Raw genomic sequence first — 19,822 nt, 5'->3', positions numbered from 1 at the left:
CTCCGTTGGCTTCTCACTATCCTTAATATTAAGTTCACTTTCCTTGGCATCAGCTCCTCTCTCCAGCCTATCTCCCACTTTCTTCTCCCTTGCCCTGATCACTCCAGTTTCTCAAACTTACCCTAGTCTTTCTCACCTCCAGGTCTTTGCAGAACTGCTCCTTCTGCTTGGGAATGCCCTTTCCCTTTGTCCTCTTCTGCCTCTTCTTTGCCTGACAAATTCCTTCTCATTCTTTGTCTCAACATCAACACTCTTTCTACTCCCTCAGGGCTTGAGCCGCTCTTAGCAGAGCGTGTTTTGCATTTTATTGCAGTGGTTCTCAACCAGGAATGATTTTTACACCCCTCCTCCCCGGGACCTTTGATAATGTCCAGAGACATTTTTGGTTGTCACAACTGGGGAAGAGGGTGATACAGGCACTTAGTGGGTGGAGGCCAGGGATGCTTTGAAACTCTTACAGGGCACCGAGCAGTACCTCACAGCAAAGAATTATTGTGTCCAAAACGTCAGTATTGCAGGGTTGAGAAACTCTTCTTATTGTAATGGTTTATTTACTTCTCTATCACTCTTTCCATGAAACTCTTTGTGGGTCTGAATCATTCTCATTATATGCTGACAGCCAGCCTGGTTCCTGGCAAATAATAGGTGCACTATAAAAATTTATAAGTGAATGAATTCACAATGAAGTCACTGGGAATCTATCCGGCCACAGCTAAGAGCTAGTGGCTGCTGGAGCTCAGAGTCCTGGCCCCCTCTTCCCTGTTTTCGTGTTCTTTACGTTATGCTGCAGATGATAAGGGCTCATGTCATTCTGTTCTCTACTGTGTATTCACATAGTTTTACCATCAGTTATTTAGCCTTTGCTTTTTCAAAGGACAGTTTTATTTCTTCAGGGTATCAATTAAATGCCTCTATTCCATGAAAGATTCTATGCAGGACACTGAGATTTAAAGCTACATAAGACAAAAATTCCTGGCCTCATGAATCTTTTCAGAAGAAAAGATAAAGCAAAATCTATTTAACAGTTGTAGTTAATAATTAATATTCTGTGACTTAACTGTATGTCCTTTTACCTATTGTATGTTTTTAAATTAGTGTTTCAATATCTAAGCAGCAAAGTACAAATTAAATACCATAGAACCCTGTTATGATTAGTTAACTCATCATTATGATGAGTTAAAAGCAAGAGTAAGCTGAGACACCTGGAAGCGTGACAGTGTCTCAGGGATTGGAGGAAGGCACCTTTTTCAGTTAGTACACAGAAGACCAGCTGAACCAAATGAGGTTTAAAACGCCTCCGTGTCTATGATTCTAAACAAATAGATTAAGAAATAGCATTCTGGGCTTAACTGTGGACTCAGCTATTCCCTTTACGGGTGACAAGAAAGCATTCCTCTGACATTTGTCTTCAATTGAGAGGTTAGTAAAGGCACATTTTGTTCATTTTCTTTCTCGTAATTTCTCCTCTGAAATAACTTTTTCATTTTCCTCCTTTAAAAAGTTGGTAAATGGAGTTGCTCAAGTCACATTTAACTCTGAAACAGCAGTTAAAGAATTGTCCTATGAGAGCCTAGAAGAGTTAAACAACAAGTACCTTTATATAGGTGTGACCGTCATTGAGTCTACAGGTAAGTGTTTATTTTTAACTTTCATAGTTACGCAGCATACTAAAGGTATAAATAATGTCTACAGTTCTTTCACACCTTATGTTCTTTCATAGTAAATTTTATTTTTTATATCATTAAAAACTGGGATTAGAATATGGCCCTGCCACTCTCCAGCCGTTGGGTCCCTACTGCTTCAGTGACTAAAATGGAATAATTCCTGCGCAGTTGGTATCCCAGGCAACGCTGCAGCCTATCGGGCTTGGTCACCTGGCGCCCCAATTTTCTCACCTGGCAAAAATAAAAAATCAAAGAGATTATGCATGTAAAAGTAGCTGATAAAATACTGTGCAAATGAAAGTTATTACTACTATCATGGTTTTCATCTCCTTAGCTGTACAGTGACAGAGTTGAACTAAATGTATCTAAATCCCTTTTCTTCTGTAATGGTCAGTAGTTCTACCTAAAATTGGAAGTAATAATGTTTCTAAGATGGATCCAATAATAGTATATACCTCGCAGGATTATGGTGAGGATCAAAGAGTCAATATGTGCAAAGCACTTAAAACAGCTCTTCTTCCTCCTCCGCATCCTTATTGTTCTTGCTTCTCCCTCTTCCCGTTCCTCCCCCTTCCTCTTCCCCTCCCTCTCCTCCTCTTTGTCCTCCCTCTTTCTCCTCTTCTCCTTCTCCTCCTTCTTTCTTCTCTTCCTTTCTCCTCCTCTTCCCCCTCCTCTTCTTCTCTCCACCGACTGCTTTCTTAGCATTCCTAACACTTTGTCTAGTACTCCCAACCCCCACTCCAACGGTTTTTAATAGTTGTTAATTATCACTCCAAGTTGGATCAATTTGTCTTACTTCTGCTATGTCTTGTTTACTAATGTTCTTTATATTTTCAGGTCTATATTGAACCCCCAACTAACCTTGAACAAATAATTTAACCACAATGAGTCCTTTTTTTTCCCAATAAAATGAGTGTTAAACCAGGTAATTCCTACAGCCCCTTCCACCTCTTTAAATCCATCCTTCTAGAGTAGCAGAAGGAAGAATTGAGGTAATTTACTGAGTACTTTGTATACATCCGATACTCAATAAATGTAGGAGAATGATGGTGATTTTATACTCCTTACCCTAGCTTTTGTTTTTGACATTATTTTAATGTTTCTTTCTTACTTTTATTTTTCTCTATTCACTTCAAATAAATTCAGTTTAAGCAATGTTTATTAGCTCTTCAAAGAATGCTGCTGAACATGCAGGCTTACAAATATCAATGATGCATAATCTCAGTACTCAAGTGTGTTATAGACTAGCTTCAGCTGTAAGGAAAGCAAACAAAGAATTCTGTTATAAGAAGGAATTCCACATGTGCCCTAAGGGAAGTACTTAATGCTGCTGACCTTCCGAAGAAGATGAGCTCCTAGATGATTGCTGAGCAACCAAGAATGGTGTCCTGAAGATGATCAGTCTTGTCTTAAGGGGATTTGAGGCAGGGATTGTAGGCAGGGTGAAGTGGGGCACCCTTCATAGAGAGGACATACCAAGGGTGGGAAATAAAGCTTGATCTCTGAGGATAGCAGCTTATTCAGTTGGCTGAAGTATAGGATATAGATGTTGGGGTATTAGGGATGTAATATTGGAAAGGAGTTTGGGGATCCTAGAGATTTGTATATGATTCTTAATAGTTTAGCTTAAGTTTTAGCTGAAGGGTAACACCATTGGGGGCTTGCCAGTAGACCCTCAGAGTTCTCTCTATCTCAAGCTCTCTTTTTATGTCTTCTCCATTTCTCTCCATATCCATGAGCTCTAAAGGTAAACTCCATGTAATGTTTAGTCTCTGGCCTACCCTTTCCTTCTCTCCTTAATCCTTTATAAATATTTAACTGAAACTCACGCCACTGGCAAAAAGTGGTGTCTCTTCCTCAGATTTCTCCTCCATCCAGTCGTATTGCTCTACTGCTACAAGGGTCATCTCTACACACAAGCCTTGTGCCCAAGGCTTTGGAAACTCCTGAGAAGAATTTAGACTCCTCTTTGCACTGCCCCTCTGAACCAAAACCCAGGTCCTACTTGCTATTGGTAAATGAATGAATGCAGGAATGGCATGAATGAATGATTGAGTGAGTCTGTAGACATACGGAGACAAAATCGCTCGCCACACAGATCAGTACATGCCTAAAAAAGGTCAACATAATCCTTGTCATTTCTTTAGGTGGATTTTCTGAAGAGGCAGAAATTCCTGGCATCAAATATGTCCTTTCTCCCTACAAACTGAATTTGGTTGCTACTCCTCTTTTTGTGAAGCCTGGGATTCCATATTCTGTCAAGGTAGATGAGAGGGTCGGGGAACTGCTGAATGTGACTGTCTTTTTCTGAAAACGTAGGGGTGCCAAACGGGGGAAAGATGACAAAGAAGCAGATCACAGAGGGAACTCATTCTGCGAAATCTGCCTTTCCTGTAATGCCATGGGATCGGGGTGGGAAACTGCAGGCCAACTTCAACCTTGGGAATGATTTCAACCCTTAGGGCAAGTATCAGTATGTAGTAAGATATCCTGTGTTAGGCATTCCCTAAATAACGTGGCATTAAATGATACGTAAATAAAACCCTGAAAGTCTGTAGTTCAAAAACTAGTAATATTTAAAGTTATTTGGCATCATGTTCTTAAAATGTCTTAAGATGGAGATATTATTGCTTGAAAATAGACCCCTTTCTCTCATTTTTTACTTCCTGTGTATCTCCGAGGGCCTCCTCTGTGCTCTTCACTTTGCACTCTCTTCGGGCATAACTCTGTCTAAGACAATCTCATCTCTCTCTACTGCTCTCCAGCCTTTTCATCTCGACACTTTCTGTCTCTGACTCTTTTCTCTAAGTTTTTTTTACTTCTTTTTTCCTTTTTAAATATTTTCTCTTTGTCATCCCCTTTTCCTTCTTAAAATGCGAATAGCATGGAGTTAAAACATTTATTTAACTTTTTAATTATATTTTATTGTATTTAGTATTCTATATTTTATTATATATGAATATAAAATATGTTCTATTATATACATGTTTTATTATATTTATAAAATGGAATTTTTGTTCCCTATCCTTTAGAAAGCTAAAGTAGAATTTTTTTTATTCTTTAAAGAGGTGTTGCTTTTAAAAATCAACTTTAGGATGATTAAAATGGGTTACTTATTACTTACTGTGAGTCACTGGTTTTAAGAGAAAAAAATTTACCAAGCCCCAAACAAGCTTTAGACATGCTTATAACTTCTTACATACATGTATTACATATTTAATAATATATAACATATTATTATATAATACATATGAAAATTTATAATATATATAATACATAGTAATATATAGTATAATAAAATATGAACTGTCATTATGCAGAATATATTTATTATTTTAAAATATCTTTTATATATTTCATATGACATATAAATATAAAATAATATAAAACATATCTGTGGAAATTCTATATGACCATATATATGGTGATGCAAGGTAGAATTTAAGGAGAAAAAAATGCATTTTTTTAATTTCTCATATCCAAGAGAATCATTCCCAGAAGTAATTGCCTCATTTTCTCCTTTTTCCAGTTCTCAACCAATTGAAGAAACACAGAAATTCGATAGCAGAAGACCTTGTCACATTTGGCAGATCTAATTAGAATGATATTTAAATTCTGAGTCTTCTTGATAAACGGGGGAAATCCATTCAAGAATGATTTAACTAAATAAGATTAAATCTTTCTACATATAAGTTGAGAACATGCTTCTCTTTACTGAATTAAACATGAATAATTTATACATTGGTGGGGAGGAAGGAAAATCATTTCAGAATTGCTATGCTTTAAAAGAAGTGATGAGCTGTTGAAATGAATTTGGACTGTTCTGACAAACAGGTGCAGGTTAAGGATTCTCTTGACCAGTTGGTAGGAGGGGTCCCGGTGACTCTGAGCGCACAAACTCTCGACATAAACCAAGAGACATCCGACTTGGAGTTAAAGGAAAGTGTAACACGTTCCAGTGACGGAGTAGCTTTGTTTGTGGTGAATCTCCCATCTGAAGTAACGGTGCTGGAGTTTAACGTGAGCTGAATTCTCCTGTTAAATTTTCTAGGACAGTGTGTACTTTTGACTTGTGTGTTTTGGCCAATATGCAAAACAAATGTGGCAGATTTTGTACATGAGTCCAGTGAACAGTTCCACACTTCTGCATCCAAAAAACAAACAAACAAAAAGCACCAGAAGCAATCTGCTAATCCATTGAATGGTCCTTGAGGAAGATAAATCTATCAGTATTTTATTTGGGATGAATTATTTTCTCTCACATCAGTGAGACTGTATTAGAATCGAAAAGCTTCAGAACAGGTATGGCAGTAGGAATCAGTTGTAGGAATAGTCTCTTTTCCCTCCCCCAACTTTTAATCTCTTTTCAGGGCCACAAACGAGTCAAATGTGGAAGCCTCTCTTTTTTTCTAGTTGTATGAATCACTCTACCTGAAAGGTCACTGAATAGTCTCCTCTCCCAGCAAATAATATTTAGGTTCCCAATCCTAAATTATAAAAAAAAAGAGTAAATTAATAATGCATGTTAATGACCCGAGTATGCATATATTCACCATCATCTACTGAGCCCTTACAAAGTGCTAGTCATCCTGCTAAAGCTTTATGCAAAATACATTTAATACCCATTTAATCAGCTCTATGAGTCAGAGAATATTATCTTTGCCATTTTGCAACTGAGGAAACAGAGGCTTTTAACCTCTCCTATGGTTAAATAACTTATCCAGACTTAATGAATGGTGACTTTTGGATACAAACCAATGCATATCTCTCTGGAGCACGAGCTATTAACCCCTTTGCTGTCGAAGGCCGATAATGCTGCCATGGTATTATTTCTGCCCCACTCTGTGTTTGTAAGTCCTGCTCTGTGCCACTGTCTCACGATGAAATTGGACCAGAGAGTCTGTGTGATGTCCATTCACAACTCCTGTTCCCAGTCCTCAAGACCTCCCCACTGCTACCCTTCTCTTACCCCCAATTCCTGCAATCCCACCCTATAAGAAAAGGAGTCCCAAACTCACCATGACACTTCAGGAAGGGTGCCAATATTTGTTCCAGGGGCATCTTATTCTCTTCATCAGACTTTCCCTGATAATAGCTCATATTATCCCAATGATTGCCCATAGCCTTTGTAAAGTCACTTGATACCATAGCTGAACCTACAAACGTTGGAGTAATGGAGTATTTTTTTTTTCTCTTTAGCATTTGGCATTGTTAAATTTAGAAATTTATAAAGCAGAGGATTTAAAAAGTGTGTTTCATGGAAGACATTACACCACAGTCCAAGTGTTTTGTTTTATTTTTTGTTTTTCACTTTTTTCCTTTTCAGGTCAGGACCCAGGACCCAGATCTTCCAGAAGAAAATCAAGCCAGCAAAGATTTTCGAGCAATAGCGTATTCATCTCTCAGCCAAAGTTACCTCTATATAGACTGGACTGAAAACTATAAACCTTTGCTTGTGGGAGAACATCTGAATATTGTTGTTACCCCTAGAAGTCCATATATTGACAAAATAACTCACTATAATTACTTGGTAAGTGTAATAATGACAGATTTATATCTGTCTATTACCCCACCTGATTTTCCTTTGCTTATAGAGAAGCATTAGAATGATCCCTTTCTTATGTTCTTACAAAGCGCTTTCCAGAACATCACCTAATTTGTTAATCAATTTTTCAAAAGCCTTTGAGACAAGACCTGATTTACATGATCATTTCACAGATGAAGAAACTGAGAGACAAAGAGGTTAAAAGACTCACCATGGTCACTCCAGCTTGGAAGAGGGAGATTGTGATTTGAATGGGGAACCTCTGACTGTGTGATCTGCCTTTCACAGAAGAGAGACTGATTCCTCCAGAGAGCCTGATTAAATTCTCACATCACCTCTTTTCTACTTCATAGGCAAAGATTACATGCTTAGAAATTAAAAAATAAATGAGGACCCTAGATCATATTGACTGATGAATAATTAGGTGGCCTGTTTATGGACTATGTACCAAAGCTTTATACGCAGCCCTGCTCTCTAAGGACAATTTAAGGGCTGTCTGAGGACATTTTGGCTTCATATGATTTGTAGTTTTGTTAACCTTAAACCTCCAATTTAGAACCTAATCTCTGCTTTAAAACTTAATTACCAAATAAGATGCCCTCCACTTACTCATCAATATTTTTTAATCAATTAAGCAAGGAGATGTTAATGACAGTGTGATGACTTTAAGCAGATTTGGGGTCAAATTTTAGCTCTCTGATTTCCTAGCTAGGTGGTTTTGTACTAAAATCAGTACGAGATTTAGTTAATTCCTGAACCTTAGTCCCTTCATCTGCACAATAGGGACAGTATTCCTATCCTTCTGATTAGTACGGGAACTAAAGGAGTTAATTAAATGTGAAGCTCCTGGTCCATATTAGGCCCGTACAATGTTAACTTTCTTTTTCTTTAACATAATTTCTACTCCAGCTCCAAACTCCATCCTGAAGCAAAGGTTGTGTTTTTGTAACTATCATTGCTGCTGCTGTTTATTTTTAGATTTTATCCAAGGGCAAAATCGTTCACTTTGGCACAAGGGAGAAACTTTCAGATTCAGCTTATCAAAGTGTAAACATTCCAGTGACACAAAACATGGTTCCTTCAGCCCGTCTTCTGGTGTATTACATCGTTACAGGAGAGCAGACTGCAGAATTAGTGTCCGACTCAGTCTGGTTAACTATTGAAGAAAAGTGTGGCAACCAGCTCCAGGTGAGCCACATATCATAAGTCTAAGTCACAATCAAATTTTCTTCTGAATTGGGGGGGGGGGCTGTAAACACAGCTATCTGTGAAGTTTTGGGTCATATAAATGACATTTTTTTTTTCAAATGATCTTTTAGGTCCATCTGTCTCCAAGTACAGAGGCATATTCTCCCGGTGACCATGTAACTCTTAATATGGCAACTGAGTCGGCCTCCTGGGTGGCTTTAACGGCAGTGGACAGTGCTATATACGGAGTGCAAAAGACAATCAAGAAGCCCCTGGAAAGAGTTAAGTAGTGCACGGCCTTGGTTACTGGGATTGCCCTATGCAGTGCTTCACAAAGTGCGGCCACTAGGGTAGGTTGTGGGAAAAGAATTTAGGGAAAACTAGACCTGCTTTTCTATAATCTACTTGAAACAGTTCTTAGGAAGACAAGCCGTCTTCACATTAGTCTCTAAAGCCCAAGTCTATCCTTTTTTGCTTTTCCAAGTACGGAGTTAAGCACTTTAGAAACACATGACCATGACAGTAATTACATTCATGGGGCCAAAGTGCCGCTGATTGGGAGGATTTGGAGATTTGGGAGCAGGGGGCTTTATAGTAGCAGCACCAGGGAAGAATGGATAGGCAATCTTGGGGGGGTGGGGGGTTGTTGGTTTGTTTGTGTTTGTTTCTGTTTTGGGGAGTTTGGTTTTCTTTTTTAACTTTCATTAAAATCTGTGGCTGAGAAGAATGTGAAAATGATTCACTTCCCCTAAGTTCCCATTTATCTTGGCTATGCTCTGCTACTATTTTCTAGGCTTGAATTTCTTTGAAGAAGGAAGAAAGAACTGAGAAACTATTTAGTTAAAAACATTCAGAAAGGAAAAAACATCTAGGATCAAAATTGAAACTGGAAAAAGCCCCCTCAGAAAAGTTATCTTTTAGAGAACTTAGAGCCTAGAGCCCTCTTCCCAAAAATACAAGAGATTGTGCTCTTTTTTTTTTTAACCAACTTAGAAATGAGCTTGTTTGTTAATTCACTCGTTCGTATATTCACCCACTTCTTCTTTTTTGGACATTATATTGATTGCAGTATGCTTTCTATGCATAAAACAGCATGGGTCAATTTCTAAGAATCATGAAAGTTTAAGACTTAGTTCTCGATTTAATTTTGAAGAGGTAAGCATTTTTAAGTACAAAAGGACAAACTAAAGGAATGAAGTTGGGAAATTTGGTCTTTGGCCATTCAATAAATGAGTGGCCTGTGTGTTTCACAGATTTGTTATAACCATGTAACAACTCATATCTTTAATTTTTCAGAGAAATGATCTCTACATCTAAACTGGCTCAACCTATTCAGATTTTCACCTTTAGTTAATTCCTAAGAATTATTAAATTAACTAACTACCTTTGGACAGGTATTTCAAACTTTAGAGAAGAGTGACCTGGGCTGCGGGGCAGGTGGTGGCCACACAAATGCAGAGGTGTTCTACCTGGCTGGACTCACTTTCCTCACCAATGCAAATGCAGATGATGCCCAAGAAAATGGTAAAACACTCAGCAGTTTTTGTTTATTCTTGAAATTGATTACTCAAATTTACATCGATCATCTGTCTCCCAGACCTCATTTTTGTCCCTCCTCCATAATATTCTCTATGCTGATCTTAGAATGACGTGAGTAGGTAACCCCCCTGTATAAAAGGTTTCATTGGCCTTCAAAATAGAAGACAAATTCTCTATGGTAATACTCAAGGCCTTTCATGATCTCCTCCGCACCTCTTTCCAACTGTGTCTCATTCCACTCTACATGACCTTATGTTTAAGCTAACAGAACCAAGTGTAGTTATTGGGTGGCACTGGGTCATTTTTCATCTTTGTGCTTTTCCTTATCAGGACTGCTTTCCCTTTTAGTAGCCTGGAGAAGCTAGTGGACGAATCATCTCCTCTTAAGAGGCCTCCTTTGATAGGGAGAATACTGGAGGGACTAGATAAATCTTTATAAGTAATATAATCACAGTACTTCATTGCACATTCTTACGCTTAGTTGCACATCTTGTCTCAGACACTCCATTGTGGGCTCGTTAAGGGCAAGGACCCCATCTTAATCATCTTCTTTCCATGGTTTTAAAATTGTTCATAATTATACTTGATACTATTATCTGTAACAATATAGCACAAAAAATAATTAAAATAGCATACCTAACAAAAACTTTGCTCACTTAGGCTTAGATATTTCTCTTTAATCAGTGGATCAAAAAGGTTGCAGAACTCAAAGCCAAATTCAGCTCAAGCAAGTCAAACTATATTGCAGTAGATTGTGAGCTCCTCTAAGATAAAACAAGTCATATTGAGATGTGTAGTGCACATTACCTCATCGAAAGCAGTCAGTATTGAATGAATAAATGATTTGTGAATGTTTTAAAGACTTAAATAATTTCATGAAATTTTCCTTTTTTTTTTTTAAATTTTATCTCCTTTTTCCCCTTCCTTCTTCTTTATCTTTTTAAAAACAGATGAACCCTGTAAAGAAATTCTCAGGCCGAAAAGAATGTTGCAAAAGAAGATAGAGGAAGAAGGTGCTGTAAAAGTTTCATGTGGTTGTCAAAAAGTTATGATCATATCATTCAAAAGCTGGAGAAAATGAAACATTATCTAATTTCTCGTAATTCAAATAGAATGGGTGAAAAGAAAGATGTGTACAGATATTTGGCTCACTTCCCTGAGAAAGATTAATCCAAGTAAATCTAATAGTTCATTTGCCATAAATTTAATTTGAGGAAAATAAATCTTTATTATTTCTATCTCTAAAATATAAAAGATTAACTTTCATTTGTCACAAATATTTCCTGTCTGCAAACTTCATCTAGTAATTAAAATCATATTCTTCCATTTTATTCTAACAAAATCCAAGATTTAATTAACTTTGAGGTACACCTAGAAATCTATCTCTTCTCTTGCATACGTTTAACAGGTAAGTGTATTTTGGATTATTTTTGGAGAAATAAGCCCAATAGAAATTATTTTTAAATAATTAAATGGAGATAATGATCATTGACAATGTTACAACAGAAAGAACATTGAACCTGAAGTCAGTGACCTGAGTTCAGTAATAAGGATGTTTATAGTAATATAATAATACTTTGCATTTGTACATAAGTCATTTTAATTATAGGATATTTAGCTTGAAGAACATACTTGCATAGTGGTGATAACTATCTTCAAATATTTGAAGGCTTCTCAGATAGTTAACTTACTTTACTCATAGGGTGCCGAACCCAATGTACCAGTTTCAAAAGTTAGTATTTAGCTTAGTTACAGGAAGCCCTTCACCGTTTTGTGTGAATCAGAATGAACTACCTTATGAGGCCACATTCTCCCCATTCCTAGGGTAGTTCCAAAGGAGGGCCGGTCAGTCAACTAGCCGTGGCTGTTGTGAAGAGGGGGTTCTATGGCAGCAGAAAGCAAGTATCCCTCAAGAGCCCTTCTGAGCCTGAGATGTTATGACTATGCATAATCAAGCATACTTGTATCATTGCCATTTCAGCTGCCAAGTACAAACATGTGATGGTGAAGAAATGTTGTTATGATGGAGCCCACCGTAATGATGATGAAAGCTGTGAGCAGAGAGCTTCCCGGATTACGTTAGGCCCAAGGTGCATCAAAGCTTTCAAGGAGTGTTGTGCCATCGCACAACAACACCGTTTCAATGAATCTTATAAGAATATCCAGTTGGGAAGACTACGTAAGTTAGACATTTTCTATCGGAAAATATGAGGAATTTGGTGTAATTTTATGCTGCCAAGAAAGGCAGTTTTCATGCTCTACTTAAAATGGAAAGTAGAAAAAATAACTTGTAAATGTTCTTAAGAAAAAAAATTGTTATCATTTTGGGGAATCAAAAGACAGAGCAGAGTGCACTAGTCCATAGTCAAGACCCAGGGCAAATTTGAAGCTGACTCATTCTACAAACATGAATGATTATTTATCCTTTCTGAGCCTCCACCTCCTCATTTTTAAATTAAGAAGCTTGGGCCAGATGACCTCCAAGATGCTTTCGAGTTCTAAAATTCTATGGTTCTGTGACATTACAACCGTTAAAAATTCTGTTTATATCTATACTGACCAAATATATAGCAAAAGATTTCTAAATGTGGCTTAAGTTTAGGTGTGCCTATATAAAAGTTGAAATCTTATTTCAATTTCAACTACAATATTTGTTTTCAGAACTTATAAAATTCTCATTAACATGTTTTCAGAACTTCTGGGACTTTCAATTCATTTATGTATAATCAAAACAAACAAAAGCAGAATGATAGAGCTTGTTTCATAATCTGGTTGTTTTGCTTAAGAGTATGTCTTTTTTGTGTGTATTTTTAAATTTCGCATTCTTTTTTTATTGAAGTATAGTCAGTTTACAGTGTTGTGTCAATTTCTGGTGCACAGCATAATGTTTTAGTCATACATATACATACATACATTTGTTTTCATATTCTTTTTCATTATAAGTTACCACAAGATATTGAACATAGTTCCCTGTGCTAGACAGTGTAAACTTGTTGTTTATCTATTTTATATATAGTAGTATTTGCAAATCTCCAACTCCCAATTTATCCCTTCCCATCCTTTTTACCCCCTGGTAACCATATGTTTGTTCTCTGTGAGTCTGTTTCTGTTTTGTAAATAAGTTCATTTGTGTCTTTTTTTTTTGATATCCCACATATAAGCAATACCATATGGTATTTTTCTTTCTCTTTCTATCTTACTTCACTTAGAATGATGATCTCCAGGTCCATCCATGTTGCTGCAAATGGCATTATTTTGTTCTTTTTTATGGCTGAGTAGTATTCCATTGTGTATAAATACCACCTCTCCTTTATCCAGTCATCTTAACAGTATGTCTTAAATGCCATCATTCTGAGTGATATATTTCTGCAGAAATAAATTCTTATTGCCATTTACTAAAATCAGATTATTAGATATATTTAGGTTATATTCAGATTTTTTGCTTATTGCAAGAAGTATTTTTTCATGAACAATCTAGTATATATCCATTTTTTATTGTACAATTTTTCAACTCTAATCATCTGGTTTGGCATCAGCTACATGAAATTCAGCCTCTGCAGCTCTCTCCTCTCTGGTTCTCTGCCCCTGTTCGAGACAGCTTGGTCTCCCAAAACTCTCATGTGTGGCACTGCAGTTCTGCCAGGGTCTGCATGGGTTCCTCTGTTTGCCCTGAAGCCTGTAATCTGCCTTCAGACAGTAAACATGGACAACTTCAGGGTTCACCTAATATGTCCCCCTTCTCTGAGGGATCATTGTCCTGGGTCACTTAAGCTGTAATATCTAAAAACGATCATCTCTGGTTCTAGATTTTTAAGGCAAAGGGTAACTCCAGTCCCTGTGAGTGCATCTTAGACAGAAGCAGACATTCTTTCCATTTTTATAAAGGAAATATAAATAAATTCCTGAGGTAAGTCAGAGAATCATATAAACCTCCCTATTTTATAATAGAAAAACAATTATTGCAGTTTTTAAAATATAAATTACTTATACACTGATCAGTATTATGTTTAATTTCCAGAGCACTAAACATTTAGCAATTTAAGAAATAAATTATTGAAGATACTTTTATGCTTTATGCATTTTGTCAGTGCTGTTAGTGGAGAATTCCTAAGGCCTTTATAGTTATATTTTGAGATCACTGTACAAAATGTTTCATTGACCTTTCAGAAAATACTTGTTATTGATGAATGTCCATATTTTAAAATTTAGCTCAGTGAAGTTTATGTTGTTTTTCTATAATCAAATATACTTTTTTTCCCAGAGATAAAGGCCCTTTTAGCAGTAACCAAACCAGAAATAAGGAGCTATTTTCCAGAAAGCTGGTTGTGGGAAGTTCATCATGTCTCCAAAAGGTATTATATTTCTTTGACATTCCTCTGAAAAATGTGGGAAAATGCAAATATTATGACCAAAAATCTGGAAACTACCCATTTCCCAAAAGTTTATTTAAGAGTTAAGATGATACTACTATGGGGTCAAATTCTGTTTTCTTTTACTTTTAATGTGTGATTTGATTTGTTCTAATAATTGGTTCCAGGTCATGATTAACACTTGGGGAAGAAGGGTAGTATTTCATTTAATTTCACTCCGTTTCAGTAAGCCTTTACTGAATACAATGTATGCTATACACTGTATTACGCAGCCATTTTCATCCTGAAAATCTGTACTACAAAGCAAACGTGGATTAATGAGGAGAAAGGTTCTTTTCTCGTTAAAGTCCTTTATTCAACACATGTTTATGGAATGCCTACTCTGTACCAGGCACGAAAACAGTGATGAAAACTGCCCCGTCCCTGAGTGTCACCCATCCTCAGATCAGGGGCTCAAAGCATGGGCTTTCCAAGGAGCAGTCAAGGCAGGGAGTTCAGGGCCTGGAATCAGTCTTCTAATGGGTCTCCTTGTCTCCACCCTTGTCCCCTATAATTCCTACCCTACACTGCTGACATTGCCCCTCAGCTAACACTTCCCCTTGTAAACCTTTCCACCAGTGTCCCCCACCCTACCAGTGACAGGATGAATCACCCCTCCCAAGGAACTCTGTTGCATGTATCACACAGTATAATAATGGCCTGTTTACATTCCGCATCAAAATGTAAATACCTCCAGGGCAAGGACTAGATTCAGATTAGTTTTATATCCAGGACCTGGCATGGGGGCTGGCTTGTAGAGACACTAAAATAAATGTTTGGAATCAATGCACACTGCCTCTGAACTTTTTAAAAGCTTTATTGTTTGAGTTATTACAGTGAATTGCAATTTATGTACTTAACGATTTCTTCCACTACGCTGCAAACTGCTGGAGAGCAGGACTGTATCTAAGAGTGCTGTATACTCAGTATTTAGTGCTGTACTTGACACGAAGTTGGTGGACAATAGCTGTTTGTTGAATGAAATAAATATATAAGCTTGATCTTAATCAGAAATGTTTAGTTATGTCAACTTTGTTATGAGCAGTGTTAAGATGCGCTATTTTGCTTCCCTGTTTTATGACATCCTATACAATAAACATATTTTTCCTTTGACTTGTATGCTTTGAATTTGCAGTGTTTCAAAAGCATCCTTCTGAATCTGAATTTTCGTCATACAAGTGAAATATCTAAAAGCATAAAATGAGGAGAGTTACTAAATACATTTTTCTTGCTTGATTTTTCCTTAATACCTATTGTGATTTTGTGTCATTGCGATTTTTTTCTTTCTTCTAAGGTAGTATGAAGCAAAAATTCTGTTAATGAATGCTGTCAAGTTGGGTTAATCAATGTTCCACTGTAATTTGAGTATCATCATTTTAAATTTCAGAAACCAGTTGCAGTTTGTGCTACCTGATTCTCTAACTACCTGGGAAATTCAAGGTGTTGGCATTTCAAATAGTGGTAAGCAAGTTGAAGTTATATATATACTCACATAAGGAGTGATTTCATTAGCAAAACGTAGTTTTTTTTTGTTATTGTCTATTTTAGTTTACCCAAGAGTTAAGTGGTGTCATTTATTAAATATTATTTTGAATGCATTATGAAAAGACTTGGATATGCCCACATCTTTGATCACATTCATTTCTTCTTTTGCTGTCTATTAGCCATCATTTTATAAATGCTGATATGAAGCCCCCATTTTCCTTTGCTTTTGCTCAGTGACTAGAAGATTGAGTAGAGTTAGAGACAAATATATGATTTCTCCTCTGGACTAATGCCTTTTTGTGGTGGTTTAGTGCAGATACTTTATAAATAACTTCAGTCCTGGCTTGTTTGTCTGTTTGCTATTTTTTGTTCCTGTAAATCCTGGTTTCCAGAGTCAAATTTTAAAACCCATTAAATGGAACCAATAATGAATATCTAAAAAAGAGATTTGGTGCTTTAGTTAATAAACATTCTCACGCCCTAAATAAAATTAAATATTTGTTGGACAAATGAAGTTTTCTGTTAATACCAATAATTATTGAATGAAGATCAATGGTAAAAGAGTAGATCTTAAAAGTTCCCATCACAAGAGAAGATTTTGTAGTATGTGTGATGGTGGATGTTAACTAGACTTATTGTGGTGATCATTAAGTTGTCCACTTGAAACTAATACAATGTTATACATCAGGTATATCTCAATTTAAAAAAAAATCAGTGAGTAGAAAATTCAAGGACATGAGGTGATAAGGCATGAGAAAAACATGACCTAACGTTCCTTTTTCCCTGAAGCAAAGCAAATCTGAGACATTTTAGTACTAATAAGGCATTATAGGAATTCCCTAATATGCTTCTACTTTGCGCTGAAGGTATATGTGTTGCTGATACTCTCAAAGCAAAGGTGTTCAAAGATGTCTTCCTGGAAATGAATATACCGTATTCTGTTGTACGAGGGGAACAGATCCAGTTGAAAGGAACTGTTTACAACTATAGAACGTCTGGGATGGTGGTAAGTAGGTATTTATGATATGTTCAAATAAATGGAAAAAAGGAAGAATTCTCTCATTTTCTGAGAATTCTATGAATGGAATTATCACATACATAAAAAATAAAAACCCCACACTCAGTGAAGGGATACAAAACTGAAGAAGAGTTAAGATAACTATTCATACAAAAAGTCCTTAAGGTAATCAATGTGCTGTGGAGCTCAGAGAGAGATGAGTTCTCATTTGGTTTATTCAGCACCCTGGACTTTGAGTTCCTTGATCTCCTTACATCGAACAGCACTTTCCTTTTGTCCATTTTAGCCATTTATACTCATTTTCACTTTGCAGACCTTGTCATCCCCTCCAAAAATTTTATTTCAAGCATCTCACCAACTGACCACAACCTTCTACCCAAGTCCTCCTGACTTGTTACTTTGTAGCTACAGTTCTACAAGCATCATTGAATCTTCCAACCCATTAACTCCCCTACCTTTTTTATTATCCATTAGCCCTCTCATGCTTATGTCTTTATTGTTCAGGTTAGAATTCATAAGCCATCATTATATGATTGCACTGATCCTAATCATGTCAAGTCCCTTGATCCCCTTTTGCTCTGGTGTTTACACCATGAAAAATTCCAACCATGGTCAGACCCATCATTTGTCTTCTTTTTGCCAACACACTTCTAAAGAGAATTATACATCAGGCTGACTTAAAAATCACAAGCACAGAACTTTATATTGGAACTCAATGCAGTCCAAAAATCTGACTATATTTTTTTAAATCTCTAATTTCATTCTTAGACATGAGTGTTTAGTGGTCTCCAAACATTTTGCTTACATGTCCCTAAATTTTTTTGGAAAAACTAAGTACCCTATTGGCACATTTTAAATTTGGCATCTAAAGTTTTTCATCATAAAGTTAAAAAAGTATATAAGCAAATCTATAACTTTGGGAATATTAAGTATTGATATTTTTAAAATAAAGCTTTCATATCAAACTTTTAAAGGTATACAGCAGAATCTAAATACCATAGCAATCCATTTAAAAATACCCAAATAAACTCTTATTAACAGCAGACTATATATATCACTCCTTTTTATCTGTGAACTCATATTTCATTCCATTCTCCTAGTGTCATATGTATTTTATGCTTGAATATTTTCTGTTGATCATGCTATCATACTTTGATGTAGACAAAAATATGTACATACTTTGAAATTGAATTATTTTTAAATTTTATGATTATAAGACTGTGTCAAATAATTGCTTGCTGATTTAATTTAAAATGTATTCAGGCATTGTTCTGATTTGTAAACCTATGTAAGGGAAACTGACCTGCCTACAATATTGAATCTTTTACATTCCTTCATCCTTTTGCTTTATGTACTAGATCAGGGTCAGCAGTGTGTGAGCCTTGGGCCGAAACTGGCCTGCTCCTTCTTTTTTTATGGCCTATAATCTAAGAATGTTTTTCACATTTCTAAAAGTGTGGGGGTGGGGAGAAGAAGAAGAATGTTTTATGGCACGTGAGAATTGTATGAAATTCAAATTTCAGTGCCCATAAAGTTTACAGTCACACTCATTTGTGTAGGTATTATCCATAGCAGAGTTGAGTGGTTGTGATGTAGACCACGTGTAATGCTTTCATTGCATTGCACTACTGCTTGGAGCACCACAAATTGCAATGACACAATTATAGCTAGACAGTGATGTGTCACACATCTCATGGTACTGCCATATTTTGTCTTATTTTAAATTATCAGTGCATTGTTCATCATACCAAAAAACAAGAACATCTGTAATATCTCGGTTAATTATCTATTAATTACCTTTCCTGTTGAGTACAGACCACACTTTCCTATTCCTTCACACCTAGTAACTTTGCATTGACCCTTGGACTTTCTTAATGAAATGTTATAGATTCCCTTATGATCCTCTGAATAGCTGACATCTTGGTTTGTGTGTTTTAGCAGGCGATTGGCTGAATCAGTCTCAAACTGAAATCTCAGTTCCGTTCTTTTAGTCTTCGCTGGGATGCTTGGAATCTGTGCTGTGCATAGTTCAAGGGTCAGCCAGGTTTAAGCAAAGTTTATACACTGAACTCAGAGCTTCTTCACTTTTCCATTGTGTTGGCTGCTCCACACTCTGTCTCCTGGTTCTTCAAGCCAGTAAGATGGCAGATTCTACCAGAGCTTTAGCTAATCCTCAGGGAACTAACAGTGACTGCCCTCAGGTTAGAACAGGCAGGACCCTTGCCCAGTGTCCTTCCCTTCTTCTGAGTGTCACCTTCTCTTCCACCCTCTAGTGCATTCAGGTAGTTTTTTTTTTTAATGCATATTTTGTCTTGAGTTTATAGTCATTATTTGCAGAAGTGTTATCCAGTTGGAGCTACTTGGCTATTTCTGAAAGCAGAACCACTGCCAAAGTTTTTTTGTTTTTTGTTTTTTTGATATCAGTTTCAAAGTTCATTTCTAATATCAATTTACTAAGGGTTTTATAGTGAATATAAGTTGAATTTTATCCAATGACTCTTCTATATCTCCCCTTCCCCACCCAACTCTTGCTATCCTGGGGGAATCATAGGCTTCAGGTGACCCAGTAGGTTTCTTTAACTCCTGCCCACCCTGGTTGTTGTGTTTCCCAAGAAGATAGTTAAGAGCAAAAAGGAATTTGCCATTTTTGAGAAATTCCTCAAAATTAGTCATTGAATGTTGGCACTCTTTCTTGTTTACTTGCTTGATTTATTCTGGATCTCACAGATTTATTCTTTTGGGTGTAGTTCTGTCAGTTCACTAGATTTTGAAGAGCAGATAAAAAATATTCACTACTTGAGCCAGAAGTCAGTAGGTACCATTATTATCCCCATTACAAAGATGAAGAAATGGAGGGGTCAAAGAGGTCATGCAATCTGCTCTGGTCACACAGTAAGTGGCAGAGCCAAGATTTGAAACTTGGTCTTTCCAGAGCCAGAGCTTGTCTGTAAAACAAGGGTACAAATAAGAAATT

General features: G+C 36.6%; 1 protein-coding gene across 1 annotated transcript in view; it reads left to right on the top strand.

The window, feature by feature from the left end:
* Positions 1-19,822, top strand: part of C5 (complement C5) — a 98,133-nt gene that overhangs the window by 19,575 nt on the left and 58,736 nt on the right. Inside the window, exons 9-20 of the mRNA XM_006205564.4 lie at positions 1,502-1,628; positions 3,812-3,927; positions 5,499-5,684; positions 6,991-7,194; positions 8,188-8,397; positions 8,529-8,678; positions 9,792-9,921; positions 10,887-10,949; positions 11,918-12,115; positions 14,198-14,288; positions 15,733-15,806; positions 16,697-16,836. Of these exons, the coding sequence (XP_006205626.2) occupies positions 1,502-1,628; positions 3,812-3,927; positions 5,499-5,684; positions 6,991-7,194; positions 8,188-8,397; positions 8,529-8,678; positions 9,792-9,921; positions 10,887-10,949; positions 11,918-12,115; positions 14,198-14,288; positions 15,733-15,806; positions 16,697-16,836 (1,689 nt within the window). The remainder of the gene's footprint in view (positions 1-1,501; positions 1,629-3,811; positions 3,928-5,498; positions 5,685-6,990; positions 7,195-8,187; positions 8,398-8,528; positions 8,679-9,791; positions 9,922-10,886; positions 10,950-11,917; positions 12,116-14,197; positions 14,289-15,732; positions 15,807-16,696; positions 16,837-19,822) is intronic.

The sequence above is a fragment of the Vicugna pacos genome, chromosome 4 (genome assembly GCF_048564905.1).
Source record: "Vicugna pacos chromosome 4, VicPac4, whole genome shotgun sequence".
NCBI classification, from domain to species: domain Eukaryota; kingdom Metazoa; phylum Chordata; class Mammalia; order Artiodactyla; family Camelidae; genus Vicugna; species Vicugna pacos.
This window is presented reverse-complemented; position numbering and strand designations above follow the sequence as displayed.